Raw genomic sequence first — 22,664 nt, forward strand, 5'->3', positions numbered from 1 at the left:
ATAAAACTTCAATGACATTACACTAAGTGAAAGCAGTTTACAAAACATGACATATTATAAAATTCCTTTTAGTGGAACATCCAGAAAATCAAATTTACATTTAAAGAAAGTAGATTGTTGGTTGCCAAGGCTGCTGATGACAGTGACGGAAGTGAGTGAGGAGCTAATGGGTATGAGATTACTTTTAGGGAAGGCAGAGATATTATAAAATTAGATAATGTTGATTGTTTCACAGCTTTCTGTACTAAAAACATTAAATTATATACCTTTATAACTGAATTGTGTAATTTGTGAATTATATCCTTTTTACTGATATGTACTCTTATTTTAGTTTCAAGTATACACCACTGCGGTACACGACTTGACCATATTATTAAATCCTCATCCCCACTAGGTATAACTACTATCTGTCAACAGAGAAAGATGTTACAGAATCATTGTCCATATTCTCCATGCTGTACTACATGCCCATGACCAACCTACACTATGACTGAGAATTTTTGTTTGCCTTTATCCACTTCACCTCCTTTCATCCTCCCCAGCCCCTCCCACATGGTAAAAACCAGTCCCTTCTCAGTGTTTACAACTCTGCTGCCATTTTGCTCATTCCGTTTTGCTTTGTTTTTATATTCACATATAAGTGAAATTATATGGTATTTATCTTTCTTCACCTCGCTTATTTCTCTTATAATACTCTCTAGGTACATCCATGTTGCTGCAAATGGCAGGATTTTTTATGGCTGAAAAATATCCCATTGTGTATATGTATACACAGGGTATGCATATATATATGTATACACACATATATGTATATACATACTTCTTTATCCATTCATCTATTAATGTAAACTAAGATTGCTTCCATATCTTTATTGTAAATAATGCAGCTATAAACATAGACGTGCATATATCTTTTTGGATCAGTGATTTGTTTGGGTAAATTCCCAGAAGTGGAATTGCTGTGTCAAATGGTATTTCTATTTTTAGGTTTTTTGAGGAACTTCCATACTGCTTTCCATAGTAGCTGTACCTATTGACATTTCCAACAACAGTGGAGGAAGGTTCCCTTTTCTCCACATTCTTGCCAACACTTACTATTTCTTGTCTTTTGGATAGTGGCCATTCTGACTGCTGTGAAGTGATATCTCATTTTGATTTGCATTTCCCTGATGATTAACCACATAGAACACTTATCATGTGCCTCTTGGCTTCTGTATTTCTTCTTTGGAGAAATGTCTGTTCAGGTCCTCTGCACATTTTTTAATATGATTATTTGCTTTTTGGTGTTGAGTCACATGAGCTCTTTATATATTTTGGATGTTAACCCTTTATCAGATAAATCTTTTCTCCCATATGGGAGATAAATATATTCTTCCATACTGTAGGTTGCCTTTTTGTTCCACTAGTGATGTCCTTTGCTGTACACAATCTTTTTAGCTCAATGTAGTCCCACTTGTTCATTTTTTATTTTGTTGACCTTGCCCAAGGAGATGTGTCCAGAAAAAATTTGCTCATATTTATATTTTAAGAGAGTTTTGCCTGTTTTCTTCTAAGAGTTTTATGGTTTCATGACTTACATTCAGGTCTTTGATCCATTTTGAATTTACTTTTGTGTATGGAGTTTGGCAGTAAATCAGTTTCATTTTCTTGCATGTAGCTGTCCAATTTTCCCACCACCAGTTGTTGAAGAGTCTATCTTTTCCCTGCTGTACATTCATGGCTCTGTTATCATCTACTAACTGACAATATATGTGTGGGTTTATATCTGGGCTGTCTATTCTGTTCCATTGATCTATGGGTCTCTTCTTATGCCAGCAGAATATTGTTTTTATTACTGTAGTTTTGTAGTAGAGCTCAGTCAGGGACTGTAATCCCCTGGCTTCGTTCTTTCTCAAGACTGTTTTGGCTATTCAGGATCTTTGTGGTTCTATGTGAATTTTAGAGCTATTTGTTCCAGTTCATTGAAAAATGCTGTTGGAATTTTGATAGGGGTTTCATTGAATCTGTATATTGTCTTGGGCAGGATGGCCACTTTTTACAATATTAATTCTTCCTATCCATAAGCATGGGATAGATTTCCACTTATTTTTGTCTTCTTTAATTTTTTTCATGAGTGTCTTATAGTTTTCAGAATATAGGTTTTTCACATTCTTGGTTAGATTTATTCCTAGGTATGTAAGTCTTTTTGATGCACTTGTAAAAGGAATTGTCTTCCTCATTTCTCTTTCTGCTAGTTTGTAGTTAGTATATAGTATTGCAACAGGTTTCTCTGTATTAATTTTGTATTCTCAAACTTTGCTGAATCAATTTATTAGTTCTAACAGTTTTATTGGTGGAGTTTTTAGGGTTTTCTATGTATAATATCATGTCATCTGAAAGTAGTGACAATTTAACTTCTTAGCAATTCAGATGTCTTTTATCTTTTTGTGTTGTCTGACTGAAATGGCTGGGACATCCAGTATTACACTGAGTAAAAGTGGGGAGAGTGGACATTCTTTTCTTCTTCCTGATCTTAAAGGAAAAGCTTTCAGCTTTTCACCATTAAGTATGATGTTAGCTGTTGGCTTGTCATATATGGTCTTGTGCTGACGTACATAATCTCTATGGCAATCATATTGACAGGGTTTTTTTTGAGAGGGCATCTCTCTTATTTATTGATCAAATGGTTGTTGACGACAATAAAATTCTGTATAGGGGGGTCAATGCTCAATGCACAATCATTAATCCATCTCAAGCCTAATTCTTGTCAGTCTCCAATCTTCTGAAGCATAACGAACAAGTTCTTACATGGCGAATGAATTCTTACATAGTGAATAAGTTCTTACATGGTGAACAGTACAAGGGCATTCATCACAGAAACTTTCGGTTTTGATCACGCATTATGACCTATAAACAATCAGGTCAAATACGAACATTCGTTTGATTTTTATACTTGATTTATATGTGGATCCCACATTTCTCCCTTTATTATTATTATTATTTTTATTTTTAATGAAATGCTGAAGTGGTAGGTAGATGCAAGATAAAGTTAGAAAACATAGTTTAGTGTTGTAAGAGAGCAATTGTAGATGATCAGGTGTGTGCCTGTAGACTATGTGCTAATCCAAGCTAGACAAGGGCAATAAAACATCCATGGATGCAGAAGCTTTCTCTCAAAACAGGGGGGGAGGTGAGGTTCTAAGCTTCACCACTGTTGTTCCCCGATTTCTCACCTGATGGCCCCCCTGCGACTGTGCCTGTCTTAGGTTGTTCCTCCCTTGAGGAATCTTACCCGTCTCTGGCTAACCAGTCATCTTCCGGGGCCATACAGGGAAATGTAAAGTTGGTAAGTGAGAGAGAAGCCTTACTGTTTGAAAAGGTTAGCTTTTTACTTCTTTGAAGATTTATGCTCTGTGGCTTCTATGCCCAGCACTTGTCTCGAGGTATCTTTACTACCTGGAGGAATTATGATACTCGGTAAATTCGATATGAGGCATGAATTCTATTTAAGGGTTATAATTAGGAAGGAAAAAGAAAAGGTATAGAGGTAGCATATGGAAGAAAACATGGGAGGATTGATTATTTCTTTGACATATCTTCTTGTAGAGTACCTTAAGCATGTATAGGTTTTAAACTACTAACTAACTTGCACACACATATTAACATAATAGGAATACGGTGACATAAACAAAGCAAATCTATAATTACCAGCCATCTCCAGTGAAGCCCAGAAAACCATTTTGGCACCCTAGGCATTTGTGAAAATTCATCTATGATATGATGGATATTGTCCAACTGTACTTGAACAGTCTGTGAGAAATCAGACAAATTAAAGCAACCCATTTCTGGGATCTGTTCACATCCCATATGTTCTTTTAACCGTAGATAGTCTATAGTCATAAGATTTTGGAGTGCTACAACTTGCACCCCTCCCAACTCCTGGTTGAGTTCCAACAGTACAGATCCGGTCAAATTCGTTGTCTCACTGTATGCACATGCCAGCCTAGACATCTCCCTCCTCATTCCAGTGGCAAGTTCAGGAAACGTTGGGGTGGGCGCAGCCAGAACCACAGCATTGCCTGGATCCCTGTGGAGGCTTTTTGATGATCATCCCCCTGCACAAGTCCTCCAGAGAGTGCTGATGCCGGAAGCTCCTCCTCATATCGTATCTTAGTTCATTTTCTGGGTAGTCAAGCTAGGCCTTGATCTTCTGCATAGAAACAAACAGACCCTTTGTCCACACTTTGACATGCCCTCTATACCACTGTGTAGAACTCATTGGAGGTCAGCACACAGTAACTGCTTTTTTTTTTTTATTAAGAGAAAGGCATATTATCAGAAAAGAGTACCTCCATAGCTGATCATCTGACACCCTTTAAGTAATCAACATTAAGGATATTTGAAGCATGTGTCTATCTTTGATTTACCAATAGTTATATCCTATCAAGGAGTAATCCCCCTTTTCTTTCTTTCTTTCTTTCTTTCTTTTTTTTAAATCTTTTACCTACACTTACATGAAGAATACTATGTTTACTATGCTCTCCCCTGTATTAGGTCCCCCCTAAAAACCACATTACGGTTACTGTCCATCAGCATAGCAAAATGTTGTAGAATCACTACTTGTCCTCTCTGTGTTGTACAGCCCTCCCTCCCCTTTCTCCCTCCCACCCCATGCATGCTAATCTTAATACCTCCCTTCTTCTTACCCCCTTATCCCTCCCTGCCCACCCTTCCTCCCCAGTTCCTTTCCCTTTGGTACCTGTTAGACCATTTTTGGGTTCTGCAATTCTGCTGCTGTTTTGTTCCTTCAGTTTTTCCTTTGTTCTTATACTCCTCAGATGAGTGAAATCATTTGGTATTTCTCTTTCACCGCTTGGCTTATTTCACAGAGCATAATACTCTCCAGCTCCATACATGTTGCTGCAAATGGTAGGATTTTTCTGCTTCTCATGGCTGAGTAGTATTCCATTGTGTCTATGTACCAAATCTTCTTTATCCATTCATCTACCGATGGACATTTAGGTTGCTTCCAATTCTTGGCTATTGTAAATAGTGCTGCGATAAACATAGGGGTGCATCTGTCTTTCTCATATTTGATTGCTGTGGTCTTAGGGTAAATTCCTAGGAATGGAATTCCTGGGTCAAGTGGTAGGTCTGCTTTGAGCATTTTGATGAACCTCCATAATGCTCTCCACAATGGTTGAAGTAATTTACCATCCCACCAGCAGTGTAGGAGGGTTACCCTTTTTAACAGCCTCGCCAACATTTGTTGTTGTTTGTCTTTCGGATGGCAGCTATCCTTACTGGTGTGAGGTGATACCTCATTGTAGTTTTAATTTGCATTTCTCTGATAATTAGCGATGTGGAGCATCTTTTCATGTGTCTGTTGGCCATCTGTGTTTCTTTTTTAGAGAACTGTCTGTTCAGTTCCTCTGCCCATTTTTTAATATGGTTATTTGTTTTTTGTTTGTTTTGAGGCATGTGAGCTCTTTATATATTCTGGACGTCAAGCCTTTATCGGATCTGTCATTTTCAAATATATTCTCCCATAGCGTAGGGTTCCGTTTTGTTCTATTGATGGTGTCTTTCGCTGTACAGAAGCTTTTCAGCTTAATGTAGTCCTACTTGCTCATTTTAGCTGTTGTTTTCCTTGCCCGGGGAGATATGTTCAAGAAGAGATCACTCATGTTTATGTCTAAGAGGTTTTTGCCTATGTTTTTTTCCAAGAGTTTAATGGTTTCATGACTTACATTCTGGTCTTTGATCCATTTTGAGTTTACTTTTGTATATGGGTTTAGACAATGGTCCAGTTTCATTCTCCTACATATAGCTGTCCAGTTTTGCCAGCACCATCTTTTGAAGAGATTGTCATTTCCCCACTGTATGTCCATGGCTACTGTATCAAATATTAAGTGACCATATATGTTTGGGTTAATTTCTGGAGTCTCTAATCTGTTCCATTGGTCTGTGGCTCTGTTCTTGTGCCAGTACCAAATTGTACTGATTACTATGGCTTTGTAGTAGAGCTTGAAGTTGGGGAGTGAGATCCCCCCATACTTTATTCTTCTTTTTCAGGATTGCTTTGGCTATTCGGAGTCTTTGGTGTTTCCATATGAATTTTTGAATTATTTGTTCCAATTCATTGAAGAATGTTGCTGGTAATTTGAGAGGGATTGCATCAAATCTGTATATTGCTTTGGGCAGGATGGCCATTTTGACGGTATTAATTCCTCCTAGCCATGAGCATGGGATGACTTTCCATTTATTAGTGTCCCCTTTAATTTCTCTTAAGAGTGACTTGTAGTTTTCAGAGTATAAGTCTTTCACTTCTTTGGTTAGGTTTATTCCTAGGTATTTTATTCTTTTTGATGCAACGGTGAATGGAATTGTTTTCCTGATTTCTCTTTGTATTGATTCATTGTTAGTGTATAGGAAAGCTACAGATTTCTGTGTGTTAATTTTGTATCCTGTAACTTTGCTGTATTCTAATATCAGTTCTAGTCGTTTTGGAGTGGAGTCTTTAGGGTTTTTTTAATGTACAGTATCATGTCATCTGCAAATAGTGACAGTTTAACTTCTTCTTTACCAATCTGGATTCCTTGTATTTCTTTGATTTGTCTGATTGCCATGGCTAGGACCTCCAGTACTATGTTAAATAACAGTGGGGAGAGTGGACAGCCTGGTCTGGTTCCCGATCTCAGAGGAAATGCTTTCAGCTTCTGACTGTTTAGTATAATGCTGGCTGTGGGTTTTTCATATATGGCCTTTATTATGTTGGGGTACTTGCCCTCTATTCCCATTTTGCTGAGAGTTTTTATCATGAATGGATGTTGAATTTTGTCAAATGCTTTTTCAGCATCTATGGAGATGATCATGTGGTTTTTGTCTTTCTTTTTGTTGATGTGGTGGATGATGTTGATGGATTTTTGAATGTTGTATCATCCTTGCATCCCTGGGATGAATCCCACCTGGTCATGGTGTATGATCCTTTTGATATTCTGTTGAATTCTGTTTGCTAATATTTTATTGAGTATTTTTGCATCTGCATTCATCAGGGATATTGGTCTGTAATTTTCTTTTTTGGTGGGGTCTTTGCCTGGTTTTGGTATTAGGGTGATGTTGGCTTCATAGAATGAGTTTGGGAGTATTCTCTCTTCTTCTATTTTTTGGAGCACTTTAAGGAGAATGGGTATTATGTCTTCTCTGTGTGTCTGATAAAATTCCAAGGTAAATCCATCTGGCCCGGGGGTTTTGTTCTTGGGTAGTTTTTTGATTACCGTTTCAATTTCTTTGCTCGTAATTGTTTTGTTTAACTTTTGTGTTTCTTCCTTTGTCAGTCTTTGGAGGTTGTATTTTTCTAGGAAGTTGTCCATTTCTTCTAGGTTTTCCAGCTTGTTGGCATATAGGTTTTCATAGTCTTTTAAATTCTTTGTATTTCTGTGGAGTCTGTTGTTTTTTCCATTCTCATTTCTGATTCTGTTGATGTGTGTTGATTCTCTTTTCCCGTTAATAAGTTTGGCTAGAGGCTAATCTATTTTGTTTATTTTCTCAAAGAACCAGCTCTTGGTTTCATTGATTTTTGCTATTGGTTTATTCTTCTCAATTCTGTTTATTCCTTCTCTGATCTTTATTATGTCTCTCCTTCTGCTGACTTTAGGCCTCATTTGTTCTTCTTTTTCCAGTTTCGATAATTGTGATGTTAGACTATTCATTTGGGATTGTTCTTCCTTCTTCAAGTGTGCCTGGATTGCTATATACTTTCCTCTTAAGACTGCTTTTGTTGCGTCCCACAGAAGTTGGGGCTTTGTGTTGTTGTGGTCATTTGTTTCCATATATTCCTTGGTCTCTATTTTAATTTGTTCGTTGATCCATTGATTATTTAGGAGCATGTTGTTAAGCCTCCATGTGTTTGTGAGCCTTTTTGTTTTCTTTGTAGAATTTATTTCTAGTTTTATACCTTTGTGTTCTGAAAAATTGGTCGGTAGAATTTCAATCTTTTGGAATTTACTGAGAGTCTTTTTGTTAGCTAGTATGTGGTCTATTCTGGAGAATGTTCCATGTGCACTTGAGAGGAATGTATTTCCTGTTGCTTTTGGATGTAGAGTTCTATAGATGTCTGTTAGGTCCATCTCTTCTAGTGTGTTGTTCAATGCCTGTGTGTCCTTACTTATTTTCTGCTGGGTGGATCTATCCTTTGGGGTGAGTGGTGTGTCAAAGTCTCCTAAAATGAATGCATTGCAGTCTATTTCCCTCTTTAGTTCTGTTAGTATTTGTTTCACAAATGCTGGTGCACCTATGTTGAGTGCATATATATTTATAATGGTTATATCCTGTTGTTGGACTGAGTCCTTTATCATTATGTAGTGTCCTTCTTTATCTCTTGTTACTTTCTTTCTTTTGAAGTCTATTTTGTCTGATATTAGTACTGCAACCCCTGCTTTCTTCTCACTGTTGTTTGCCTGAAATATGTTTTTCCATCCCTTGACTTTTAGTTTGTGCTTGTCTTTGGGTTTGAGGTGAGTTTCTTGTAAGCCACATATGGATGGGTCTTGCTTTTTATCCCATTCTATTACTCTGTGTCGTTTGATTGGTGCATTAAGTCCATTTACATTTAGAGTGACTATTGAGAGATATGTACTTATTGCCATTGCACGCTTTAGATTCATGGTTACCAAAGGTTCAAGGTTAGCTTCTCTAGTATCTTACTGCCTAACTTAGCTTGCTTATTAGGCTGTTATATACACTGTCTGGAGATTCTTTTCTTCTCTCCCTTCTTATTCCTCCTCCTCCATTCTTCATGTGGTGTGTGTTTTGTTCTGTGCTCTTTTTAGGAGTGCTCCCATCTAGAGTAGTCCTTCTTGGATGTCCTGTAGAGGTGGTTTGTGGGAAGCAAATTCCCTTAGCTTTTGCTTGTCTGGAAATTTTTTAATCCCACCATCATATTTAAATGATAGTCGTGCTGGATACAGTATCCTTGGTTCAAGGCACTTCTGTTTCATTGCATTAAATATATCATGGCATTCTCTTCTGGCCTGTAGGGTTTCTGTCGAGAAGTCTGATGTTAGCCTGATGGGTTTTCCTTTATGGGTGACATTTTTCTCTCTAGCTGCCTTTAAAACTCTTTTCTTGTCCTTGATCCTTGCTATTTTAATTATTATGTGTCTTGGTGTTGTCCTCCTTGGATCCTTTCTGTTGGGGGTTCTGTGTATTTCAATGGTCTGTTAAATTATTTCCTCCCCAAGTTTGGAGAAGTTTTCAGCAATTATTTCTTCAATGAGACTTTCTATCCCTTTTCCTCTTTCTTCTTCTTCTGGTACCTTATAATACGAATATTATTCCTTTTGGATTGGTCACATATTTCTCTTAGTGTTGTTTCATTCCTGGAGATCCTTTTATCTCTCTCTATGTCAGCTTCTATACGTTCCTGTTCCCTGGTTTCTATTCCTTCAATGGCCTTTTGCATCTTATCCATTCTGCTTATAAATCCTTCCAGGGATTGTTTCACTTCTGTGATCTCCTTCCTGACATCTGTGATCTCCCTCCGGATTTCATCCCATTGCTCTTTCATTTTTCTCTGCATCTCATCCCATTGCTCTTGCATTTTTCTCTGCATCTCTGTCAGCATGTTCATGATTTTTATTTTGAATTCTTTTTCAGGAGGACTGGTTAGGTCTGTCTCCATCTCAGGTGTTGTCTCTGTGATCTTTGTCTGCCTGTAGTTTTGCCTTTTCATGGTGATAGAGATAGTTTGCAGAGCTGGTACAAGTGACAGCTGGGAGTGCTTTCCTTCTTGTTGGTTTGTGGCCTTCCTCTCCTGGGAGAATAGCGACCTCTAGTGGCTTATTCTGGGCAGCTGTGTGCAGACAGGGCTTCTGCTTCCTGCCCAGTTACTATGGGGTTTATCTCCGCTGTTGCTGTGGGCTTGGCCTGGCTGGGGTTGCTCCTCCAAAATGGTGGAGCCCCGTTGGAGGGGGAGCAGCCGGGAGGCTGTTTATCTCCGTAAGGGGCCTCTGTGCTTCCTGCCCAGGGGGTTGGAGTGCCCAGAGATCCCCAGATTCCCTGCCTCTGTTCTAAGTGTCCTGTCCTGCCCCTTTAAGACTTCCAAAAAGCACTCTCCAAATCAAAACAGTAACAGCAACAACGAAAGAGGAAGGACAAAAAAAAAGTAAAAAATGCTTGATTTTCTTTGTCCTCAGCCGCCGGTCCCAGGCACCCGCTCACGGGTCCTGCCACCCTGCCTCCCTGGCATTGGGGTCCCTGTCCTTTTAAGGCTTCCAAAAAGCACTCGCCAACAAAAAGAAACAAAAGGGAAAAACGCGCGATATTCTTTGTCCTTAGGCGCCAGCCCCGGGCACCCACCCACTGGTCCCCCCGCTCTGCCTACCTAGTATTGGGAAAAACACGCGATTTTCTTTGTCCCCAGGCGCTGGTCTCAGGCACCCGCTCACCAGTCTTGCTGCCCTGTTTCCCTGGTATTGGGGCCCCTGTCCCTCTAAGGCTTCCAAAAAGCACTCGCCAAAAAGAAGAAAAAGTGGAAAAATGCGCGATTTTTTCCGTCCTCAGGTGCTGGTCTCAGGCACCTGCCCACCGGTCCCGCCGCCCTGTCTCCCTGGCATTGAGGTCCCTGTCCTCTTAAGGCTTCCAAAAAGCACTCACCAAGAAAAAAAGGGAAAAGCACAATTTTCCTGTCCCCAGGCACCTGTCTCAGGCACCCGCTAACCGGTCCTGCTGCCCTGTCTCCCCAGTACTGGGAAATATGCGCGATTTTCTTTGTCCTCAGGCGCCGGTCTCAGGCACCCACTCACCAGTCTTTCTGCCCTGTTTCTCTGGTATTGGGGTCCCTGTCCCTTTAAGGCTTCCAAAAATCACTCGCCAAAAAAAAAAAAACACTCCGGTTTCTTTCCACCCGCCGGGAGCCAGGGGAAGGGGCGCTCGGGTCCCGCCGGGCCGGGGCTTGTATCTTACCCCCTTTGTGAGGCAGTGGATTCTCACAGGTGTGGATGTGGTCTGGATGTTGTCCTGTGTCCTCTGGTCTCTATTTTAGGAAGAGTTTTCTTTGTTATATTTTCATAGATCTATGTGGTTTTGGGAGGAGATTTCCACTACTCTACTCATGCCGCCATCCTGGCTCCGCCCTCCATATTGACAGTTTATATCACAAGTGGATGTTGAATTTTATCAAATGCATTTTCAACATCTACTGAGCTGATCATATGTTTTTTATCCTTCTTTTTGTTAATGTGGTGTATCATATTGATTTATGAATATTGTACCATCCTTGCATTCCTGGAATAAATCCAATTTGGTCATGATAGTTGACCCTTTTGATGTATTTTTTTTAACTCAGTTTGCTTATATTTTGGTAAGAGATATTTACATATATATTAATCAGAGGTATTGGTCTACAGTTTTATTTTATTTTATTGTTGTATTGTTGTTGTCTGGTTTTGGTATTAGAGTGATGCTGACCTTATAGAATGAGTTTGGGAGTACTCCCTCCTTTTAACTTTTCAGAATACTTTAAGAATGATGGGTTAGCTCTTCTTTAAATATTTGGTAAAATTCAGCTGTGCAGCTTTCTGATCTTGGAAATTTTGTTGGGAGATTTTTGATTACCAGGTCAAATTCTTTATTGCTGATTTGTTCAGATTTTCTGTTTCTCCTGGATCAGTCTTGGCAGCTCTATGTTTCTAGGAATTTTTCTATTTCTTCCAGGTTGTCCAATTTATTGGCATAAAAATTTTCATAGAATTGTAATAACTTTTTGTATTTCTGTGGTATTTATTGAGACAATTCCTTTTTCATTTCTGATTTTGTTTAAATCCTATCTTTTTTTCCTTGATAAGTCTGGCTAGGGGTTTTTCTATTTGATCTTCTCAAAGAACCAGCTCTTTGTTTCACTGATTTTTTTCTATTGCTTTATTCTTCTCTTTTTTTATTTATTTCTGCTCTGATCTTTATTATATCCCTCCTATTAATTTTGGGTTTCATTTGTTCTTTATTTTCTATTCTCTTTAATTGTGAGTTTAGACTTTTTGAGATTGTTGTTTTTTGAGGGATGCCTGTTTGCTATGTACTTTGTTCTTAGAACTGCTTTTGTGGAATCTCATAACTTCTGGACTTATATTCTTGTTTTCATTTGTCTCCATATATTGCTTCATTTCTGTTTTGACTTGTTCATTGATCCATTGATTATTTAGAAGCATGCTGTTTGGTTTCCATGTGTGGTGGGGTTTTTTATTGTTGTTTTCTTCATGTAATTTATTTCTAGTTTATACCTTTGTGGTCTGATAAGTTGCTTGATACAATTTTAATCTTTTTTAATTTATAGAGGCTCTTTTTGTGGTCTAGTATGTGTTCTATTCCAGAAAATGTTCTATGTACACTTGAGGAAAATGTGTAACCTGTTTCTTTTGGTTGGGATGTTCTGTATATATCTGTTAAATCCATCTGATCTATTGTGTAGTTCAGGGCTTCTGGTTCCTTATATATTTTCTGTCTGATTTATCTGTGTATTAATGTAAGGGGTGCATTAAAGTCCCCTAATATGAATGAATTGCAAACTATTTCTTCCTTTAGTTCTGGTAGTGTTTGTTTTACATATTTAGGTGCTATTATTTTAGTTGCATGCATGTTTATAATTGTTATATCCCCTGTTGTGCTGATTACTTTATATTTGTGTAATGTCTTTCTTTGCCACTTGCATTTTCTTTGTTTTGAGGTCTACTTTGTCTGATGTAAGTACTGTTATTCCTGTTTTTTTCTCTCTATTACTTGCATAAAATATCTTTTTCCATCCTTTTATTTTCATTCTATATATGTTCTTAGGTTTGAAATGAGTCTCTTGTAGAAGCATATAAATAGGCCTTGTTTCTTTGTCCATCTTGCCACCCTGTGTCTTTTGATTGGTACATTCAGTCCATTTACATTTAAGGTAGTTATTGTTAGGTATGTATTTATTGCCACTTCAGTTATTATTTTATGTTGGATTTTTTAGTTCCCCTTTGTTCCTTTTTTGCTCTCATATACTCTTCTCTTGTGATTTGATGGTTTCCTTAATATTATGATTTTTTTTGTGAATCTATTATAGGCTTTAGGGTTGTGGTTACCATAGGGTTCATACACAGTTCCTAAATATATAACTCTCTATATTAAGTTGATGGTTACTCTATTTCAAACACAATCTAAAAGTTCTTCTTTATTTTTCTTCTTCCTTCACATTTCATTAGATTTCTTAATTTGTATTTTTTGTTTATCCCTTGTCTGATTTTGTGTATTGTTTGCTTTACTACTTTTGTTTTTTAACTATATACTTGTTTAGTAAGTAATTGGTCTACCAGCTTGACTGTGAGTTCATTTTCAGTTATAAAAAATACTTAGGCATAGGAACATTTCCATCTACTGAAGTCCTTTTAACATATCCTGTAAGGCTAGTTTAGTGTTAGTGAATTCTTTTATCTTTCATTTTTGTGGGAAACTTTTAATCTGCCCTTCAGTTGTGAATGATAACCTTCCTGGGTACAGGGCATCTTGGTTGAAGTTTCTTCTGTTGCAATACATTAAATATTTCGTGCCCTTCCCTTCTGGCCTGTAAATTTTCTGCTGAGAAATCTGTTGATGACTTTGTGGATAACTTCCTGCTCTCTTTTGCTGCTTTTTATACTTGATCTTTATCTTTAATCTTTACCATTTTTTTAATTTTGTATCTTGGTGTTGTTTTCCTGGGGTTCCTTTTGTTGGGGGCTCTCTGAACTCCAGGAACTTGGTGTCTATTTCCCTCCCCAGACTGGGGAAGTTTTCAGCTATTATTTCTTCAATGAGACTTTGTACATCTTTTTCCCTTTCTTCTCCTCCTAATATACTTATCACGTGAATATTGTTTCATTTGTGGTGGTCACACAGCTCTTAGCATTCTTTCATTCCTAGAGTTTCTTATTTCTCTCTGTTCCTTGGAATAGCTGTTTTCCTATTCTCTAATTTCCATCTCATTGATTTTCCCCTTTACTTGCAGGAATCTTTTATTCATTCCCTCTATTGTATTTTTCATATAGTTACTGTATTTTTCTGCTCTGAGTAGTTCATTTTCAAATCTTCTCTTTGTTAAAGTTATCCCTGAGATCATCCATTCTTTTCTGCAGATCAGTGAGCAAATTTATGACTTACTTTGAAATCTTCTTCAAGAAGATTGGTGATCTCGGTTTCACTTAGCTCTCTTTCTAGTGTCTTCTTCTGTTCTTTTATTTGAAGCATATTCCTTTGTTTCCTCATTTTGTCTGCATTTCCATGTTTCTTTCTTTGTGTTAGATAGATCTCCTCTTTGCCTAGAGAGTAATAGATTTATGATGATGGTGTCCTGTGGTGCCCAGAAGCTCAGGACTCTGCTCTCCAGCTCCTGGTTTCCTTTGCAGTGGAGCACAGTTACTGTTGGTGGACTGTGGGCAGAGCCACCTGTCTGCCTGTGTGCTGGAAGTGGCTGAATTCTGTAAGCAGAAACTGACAGCTTGCCTCAGTTAGCCTTTCATGAGCCAAGCTTTAGTGCTTCTGGGATCATTGTGGGTGAGGCTGCCCTGTGCCTCTTTGAACTTCTAGCCTTGTGGTATAGGTGGGCTGGGAGCACAGGGGAGTACAGCATGAGGCTGTGCCACCAGTGAGGGTGTAGGAGTGTTTGGAGCTAGTGCCTCCCCAGTTTGTCTGAGAGAGGGCTCGGAAAGATGGGCAAGCTTCCCTCTCTGTCTGCCAGGCAGGAAAGTCTGATGGCTGTTTGGTCAAGTATATCAGGAGGGAAGGTGGGTGCAATGAAGTCCTTCAGGGCTGAGCCACCAGTGAGGGTGGTGGAGCATTTGGGACTGGCTTCCATGACTGCCTGACAGTTGCCCTAAGGGAGGGCTGGCAAAGCATTACCTACCTGCCCTTTCTCCTCTGGAGAGAACTCCCTCCAACCCCCATGCCTCTGCCACCCTTCTTGCAGCTGGTAAGTCTTTCAAATTGCTACCTCTTTTTTGCATCTCAGTGGGACTGATGGAGCTTGACTGTCTCCCACAAATTATAGGTGTCTCAGCCTCCCAAAGTATTCCAGCTCTCCCTGGTGTCCAGCCTGATTAATCACCAAAGCTCAATGCATTCTGTATTCGTGTTCCCAGGGTAGATCTCCAGGGCCAGGGGGACCCCTTCCATGCTCCATCCTTCCCCCTACAGTTTATGGGCTAGGATGGGGGAAGGACTTGGATCCAAACTGTTCACCATACTGCTGTTTTCTTTGTGGTCTTCTCTTCTTCATCAAGTGTAGATGGTCTGTTTGAAGTCTTCAGGTCATTTTCAAGGTTAGGTGTATTTCTGTACTGCTTTCTTTGGTGGGTATGTGGGACGTGGTTGCCTTCCTACTCTACCATCTTTTCCCCAAAGTCCTGATGAGCTTTAAATTTAACAAGCAAAGAGAATTAGAAAACTTATTTTTAATTTAAAAGATATCTGGAAGTTACAGCTCATTGTTAGTTCTCTGATGTCATTCTGATAATGCAGGGAGACTTTGAGAGAAAGGGTTTCCCCAAGGTCATTAATATTTTGCATCATGCTCTTTAAATATACCTTATAAGAAGTAAAAAAAAGAGCATTTGTTTCCAAAGACACTGTGAAATGGCAGTTTTCAGTAGTCAAGAGACAGAATCAGGAACAACAAAGACTTGACTTGTACCAGCCTTTGACTTTGGGATGCCAGGGCTTCTCTGGTAGTAATTATTCAAAAAGCAATTCCTAAGGCATCAGTCTACTTTATTTTGGATAGCTCTACCCACATGAACAGAGGAAACAGAAAAATAAAGGAAAACCCCAGCCCTGGAAAAAACTGGTGAGACTTTTGTTCTTCTAATATTTATGTGAAAGGTTTGTAGAGAAAGGGAATTCAATCAAATTACAATATTTTGAATGCTTGTGATATAATTGCAAGATACCATTCTCAGAAAGGAGGGGAGAATAAAATTATTGAGATGATAAGAAATAAAATGCATCTATGTAGGATCATGAGATGGGGTAGCATGAATGTGAATAAGAAAATACCAATAATTTCAAAAGAATTTGGGGCATTATCACATTTAAATGCTCAGAATGTGGATGAAGGAATTGACTCAAGGAGAAAGAAGGGTTCCTCTAGGAGTTTATGGTGTGGACAATGGAGGCACAGTTTCCAAGCTAATATTTCAATGCTTAGTTTATTCTAGATGAGAACCAAGCCACATAATTCACAGTTGTCAAAAACTACTATGACTGGGCTTTCTTAAATTGAAGAGCTCACACAGTGGAGAACAGTAATCTTTTCAACATTCAGAAATAAAAAACAAAGAGAATGAACAAGAAAAACAGAAGGATGTGCTTCAGGACAAATTTGAGTTATTTCTACTACTGTTATGACTATTATTAGTATCCTATTTTGTACTGTAAAAGAGAAGGCACAACTGCATTGCCTACTATTTCAACTGGAATATATAGACCTGGGGAAACCCATCCCTGTAGTTTCCCAAAACCTGGAGAGTCCACAGTGAAGAACAAAGGGACAGAGAACAGCAAAGGTTCATTAGGAGTTCTAAGCACTAAACTTGACAGATCTGGAGGGGATGTGACCCTCAGATGAATGAAATTTCTCATGATTAGTTATGATACTGTGTAATTCTATCCTAACCTATATGATTCAAGGAATCATTTATGTCTGTGGCATGGTTTGAGGAATAACCTATAAACCACTGGAATCAAAATTATTCCATACAAGTCAAATGCCTCACTAAATTTCACCACTGAATGTTTCTCCATTTGAATTAAAAATTGTCTTCATCTTTAGCCAATTTTAAGTACTTTTCACTGACAACTTCCTCCAGGAATTTGAGTGCACCGTAAGAGGAACAACTACTATAAACCACCATGACTTAGAATATTAAAAGGATGAATGAAGGAATGGTGAAATGAGGAACAGAGTCTTTCCTTTTATTCTTTTTTTCTGCTTGCCTTCTTTTTCTGTTTTTCTGTTAACAATAAAAAAATTTAATACCAAGTAAACGTATTTATTGGGGTATCCTCAGCATTGAGTTTGAAGATGGAGAATATACCAGAGATTTCATTTTCCCTCCATTTGAATCAAACAGGTCTTGATGTGTCTCCAAATTTCTTTTATTGCTTTATATATATACATATATATATTTTAATCTGTGCCTCCTTGTCAGGGTTCTTTGTATATTCCAGGCTGACACAGCTGTTTAAATATCATGCTCAAAATAATTATTAATATAACAGGGAAATTGAAACTTTCTCATTTCACAAATGGGATAACAGAAATCCTGTGACACAAAAGGATTTATCCAGCACCATTATCTCAGAATCAAATTTGTGTAATTTTGGTCCTCTCTCTACAACATGACACCACCTCCTGACTAAGAGCTTGAACACTCAGGGAATATTCAGAAGGAAAAATGTGGGCACATTTACACTTCCGTGTCAAAAATAGGACACATTTTTCCTAAAAGATAATTAATTGTTACCATGTTACCAAAAATACAAGTTGTTTCAAAATTGGGCAAAATGCCTTAAACAGAACAGGAACTGGTAAATTTTAGAATAAACAGAAGAGAAAACCTCAGTAAAAGGTGAGGGAAGCGAGACTCTTGCTTAGTTGTGTGACATACAGAGTTTGCTTTCTCTCTCTGGTCTTTGTTTCCTCATCTCAAGTGAACAAATGGACTATGACACGTATGCATGCCAAGCGTCTGTAAGCACCCAGCTTCCATTTTCAGCTATTGTGAGCGTGTATGTGTTTTGAGTTAGAAGTAAATGTTGCTGGTCCTTGTTATGTTTTTCTTTCAGATTATCAAATCGACTCCTGGAACCTTGGGCTGCTAATTCTATGGAAAAAATAAACAATGTAACTGAATTCATTTTCTTGGGTCTTTCTCAGAACCCAGTGGCTGAAGAAGTTTGTTTTGTGGTGTTTTCTTTCTTCTACACAATCATTCTCCTGGGAAACCTCCTCATCATTCTGACAGTGTATGTGGGTGACCTTCACAAGTCTCCAATGTATTTCTTTCTCAGCTACTTGTCTTTTGTGGATATTTGTTACTCTTCATTCATAGCTCCTAAGATGATTGTTGACCTACTAGCCAAGAGAAAAACTATCTCTTATGTGGGGTGCATGTTGCAGCTCTTTGGGGCTCATTTCTTTGGGGGCACTGAGATCTTCATCCTTACTGTAATGGCCTATGATCGTTATGTGGCTATCTGTAAACCCCTGCACTACACGGCCATCATGGACCGTGACAGATGCACTAAGATGTTGCTGGGGATCTGGGTAGGTGGGTTCCTACATTCTGCTGTCCAGGTGGCTCTGGTAGTCCAGCTGCCCTTCTGTGGGCCCAGAGAGATCGATCACTACTTTTGTGATGTGCACCCTGTGCTGAAACTTGCCTGCACAGACACATACCTTGTGGGCGCTGTTGTGACAGCCAACAGTGGTACCATCGCCCTGGGGAGCTTTGTTATCCTGCTGATCTCCTACACCATCATCCTGGTGTCCCTGAGAAAGCAGTCAGCAGAAGGCAGGCGCAAAGCTCTCTCCACCTGCGGCTCCCACGTCGCTGTGGTCATCATCTTCTATGGTCCCTGTACTTTCATGTATATGCGCCCTGATACTACCTTTAAAGAAGATAAGATGGTGGCTGTATTTTACACAATTATCACCCCCATGTTAAATCCCCTGATTTATACACTGAGAAACGCAGAAGTAAAGAATGCAATGAAGAAACTGTGGGACAGGAAGGTTTTCTGGGAGGCTAATGGAAAATAGTTGTAAAAGTAACAATTTAAGCTGGATGCTCTTAAATGTCCTCATCTGTACAATGAAGAGAGTAATAGCAACCATACAGGATTTCCTTGGAGGAACACACAAAAGAATAACACATTCTACAGAAAGAAGGTATTATGTATCTAATTATAATTATTTATTTTAAAATGTATATGTAATAATAATTGATTATACTGGTTCTAATATTTCACATTCAGAAAATTTTCTGACATATCTAGGACACAAAAATCATATTCAACTCAGAAATTCAGCATGATCATAGTTGCATTCAATACATATATGTTGTGTGAACAGAAAAAGCATACTGGGAATATAACAGCTCTTGGGGTTAAAACATTCTGATGTCAGTCTTCCAAAACACAGTGAAAACTGAGCCCAGTAGGTTGGAATGGCAAGAAGGTGAGTGCAGGATGTGAAAGAGAAAAATCACAGGCTTAGAAAAACAGATGACCTGTTCTCATCCTCTTGGGAAAAGCTTTTCTTTTCTCTGGGATTTATTCTTTTCTTTTTAAATAAAAAACATAGGGATTAGGAGAAGGATTACCTCTAAAATGCCCACTTTAACTCTAACATCCCACTAATGTGCTCCTGCTGAGTCTAATCTCTCCTTGCAGTCTGTAGGCAGCAGTCCTGACTAGTGTAAATGACTACTAGAAAAAACTAAAGAAAATGAATGAAAACAAAGACATCCATGATGAATAGGTCACTCTGAGTCAATCTACAAGATAAGCACAATTAGCTGAAATGTATGGTAGGGAAAATGTATTTCCCCTAATGAGCTTAACTCAATACAGTGAGGCCATTTGCTTCTTTTACTAATGTAACCTGATTTCCAGCTGTGGATTCCAGAGACACTCATTCCAAACAAGCAAATATGTCTTTCCTATGTGAAATGACACTTAAACTAAAGATACATTCATCATTGACATCCAGCAAGCTGGGCTTTTCTTCCTTTAACAAATAAACACATCCCTGATCATCTCTCTGCTATTGCTTCATTGTCTTTACCACAATCTGATTATTCAAGTTACTGCCTATCCCTGGGATGTGTTTATGGCTATGGAATGTGTCTGTTTATATACACAAATTATGTTAAGGACAGCATATAGTTAGTGCTTTAAAAGAAAGACCTTTGATATTGACTTTGATGAGGTCACATAAAAGATAAACATCAAAGACAGCAAGACATCTGGACTACAAGTTATAATTAAGAAACCCTAGCCCTGGAATCACACAAATATTTGTTTATTGATCCAGCTTCGACACACCCTGGATCTCTATGGGGCTGCACTTGCTCAGTCATAAAATGATGACTGTGTCAGTGCTGCTCAAATTTATCTCATCGTGAAGGATTTTTGAAGCAGAACAGTATCTATTCTGAGATTTTCTGATCCAGAAGGGCAGAGTTAAAGGTATAGAAATCTCTGTGTTTTTAACAGGTTCCTCTGATAATTTTTATACCAGCAGTGACACATCAGGTAACTCAGATCTGGGAGCACTGGGACCAGTTACTTGATGTTCATGGAGTGCAAGGGGCCTATGAGTCCATGAAACCTACAGAGCCCTCCCTCTGATGTACAGCCCCATCTGTTCTGCTAAGCGACACAGAGGAAAGGCACCCTGACCTGGCTTTATAAAATAATGGATAGATGGATGTTACCCACTTGATAATCATTCTCCACAATACACTTTCTTTTATGTCTTTGCATTAAAGTCTTGACTATCAAGGGATATTAGTGATATTGAAGGTCTGCAGTCCCTAAGAAGGTAAAAGCTGACAGGTTCATTCATCTCAGAGAGCAAGAAGTGGAATATATGAAGTAGTACCCAAGGTTCCTCCAGGGACTGTGTAAACATATTCCTGTTCACAAAGCTCCTCAGAACAATCCCAGTCAGAGCAATAGGGAACCTCCTTCTGGTTCCTTGGCGGGAGGGGACCAAGAATTGGGAGAAGTCAAAATTCACCCAGTTCAGGACATAAGTCTGTTGTCACTCTGTCAACAGCACCACCTCATGTCACAGGTGTGAGATCACCAAATCGGCTGACATCCATGTAGTTTTATCATTTTTTACTTTTACTACCTCACAGTTACAAGATGGAAGATGTGACTTTGATTAGAGCTTCGTGGATGAAAATAAATGGCAACCCTCCTCACTTGCAGATGAATGAATTAATTTAATTCAATGTGGAAACAATGTCTCTTAATTCTAACTGATGCTTTTCCTTTTGTCCCTTGAGTAGCAATTACATATTTCATACATGCTACCATGCACTGCTCAATTGAATATATAAAGATAGCTTCCACAATCCTCCATACGCCGCCTTTTTTCATTTAGGCATATCCAGGAGATTAAAACATTTACCACCTGTCAGAGTCTCCAGAACTTCATTATTTTTATGGGACCTGTGTGGGAACCCCTCAGTTTTATAGTGTCCTGGTGTGTCCACTTCTTTCATGGGGACCAGTTGGTTCTCTTTCATTATGAGCTATGGTGTAACTTCATCACTTGATTCAGATCATCAAAATACTGTTTACATTTTAGTGTAAAAACTCAATCCACAATGTAGAGCGAGAGAGAGATGATGCTGAGCTTGCATAACAGTCAATCTTTGGTCAAACACTACGATTTCAGCAAAGACTAAGATAACACTGCTACTTTATACACGAGAATAATAACAGCTACATGGCATATTTCTGAGCCCACCCTGAGGTCTGGAATTAAGACCAGTCAAGCCCAATGTATATAGGCTGACACCAGCTGCCCATGGACACACAAGTGAGAATTAAATGCTTATTGTATGAGCCCCAAGAGGTATGATGGCTTGTTACATGGCACTATTAATCTGGCTGACCCAAGAACAGCAAAGTCAAGTTGCAGAATTGTGGATTCTGAGGCATATTCTTTTTTTCTCATGATTTCTTTTTTCTTTTTAGTTTTAATTATTTTTGTTTTGTTATAATTAATATAAAATCAGATGAGTAATATTATGGTTACTAGATTCCCCTCACTATCAAGTTCACACCACATACACCATTACAGTCACTGTCCATGAGCATATTAAGATGTACTGCCTTCCTTGTTGAGGCACATTCTTAAATTGAAAAAACTTCTCATACCTTTAGTGCACATTACTTGGAGTGGAAGAGTGTAAAAGGCCAAGCTAGAGAGAGGGGACATGAGAGACAGCATATAACCTTCATTATACACACCAATGTCAAAGCATCAATACCTAACTATGCAGCCAGCCTGTCTCCTGCTACTTTGTCTATGGAGAACACACAGGAAGGGAGGGGCAGAATGTTACCCATGCCTGGGAGGATTCTTTTTACCCCTCCTTTGTTGATAAATTATAAGAAGAGAGTTTACAGAAGATAAATGTGAGGCATGTTCAAAGAGACTTCTGAAAGACCTATCTTCTTTTGGGGGAAACCACATAGTAAACATGACACAATAAGCACATTTAATTCATTATCAAAAAATGTGACTTACATACACAGCAGTAACAGCACAATTAGACATCAGCCTAAGCAGCTCTAGACATTCCTGTTCAATTTCATCTTCCAGAAGTGGACAATCCTACCAGGAGGTATTTGCCACCACTCCAACAACAAACACAGCCATGACTTGATCTGCTATCATCTTTCTTATATTGCTTTCAGTGTACTTTATTATTTTCCTGCCTCTGCTTAGGTTCTAAGTTCCTTAATCTTCTAGGCAGTACACTGTTAGGGTCATTTTGGAAGAGAAAAAATACTGCTGAAACCTTCATCAACCTTGGCTAATTTCTGTAAATGCACTGCCCACCTTAAAACTTGGATTCTTGTCACCAGTAATACTCGAAGTG

The 22,664-nt window shown here is 38.6% G+C and overlaps 1 protein-coding gene across 1 annotated transcript; it reads left to right on the forward strand.

Annotated features, from left to right (window-relative positions):
• The first annotated feature begins 17,863 nt into the window (after positions 1-17,863).
• On the forward strand, positions 17,864-18,799 carry LOC140850129 (olfactory receptor 4S2). Its single transcript, XM_073239907.1, has one exon. It carries the CDS (start codon positions 17,864-17,866, stop codon positions 18,797-18,799), a length of 936 nt encoding a protein of 311 aa, XP_073096008.1.
• Positions 18,800-22,664: the final 3,865 nt, after the last annotated feature.

The sequence above is a fragment of the Manis javanica genome, chromosome 6, assembly GCF_040802235.1.
Source record: "Manis javanica isolate MJ-LG chromosome 6, MJ_LKY, whole genome shotgun sequence".
NCBI classification, from domain to species: domain Eukaryota; kingdom Metazoa; phylum Chordata; class Mammalia; order Pholidota; family Manidae; genus Manis; species Manis javanica.

Bases quoted from the DNA above. Each gene is read 5' to 3' on its own strand.
- LOC140850129 (XM_073239907.1), top strand. From the start codon at position 17,864: ATGGAAAAAATAAACAATGTAACTGAATTCATTTTCTTGGGTCTTTCT.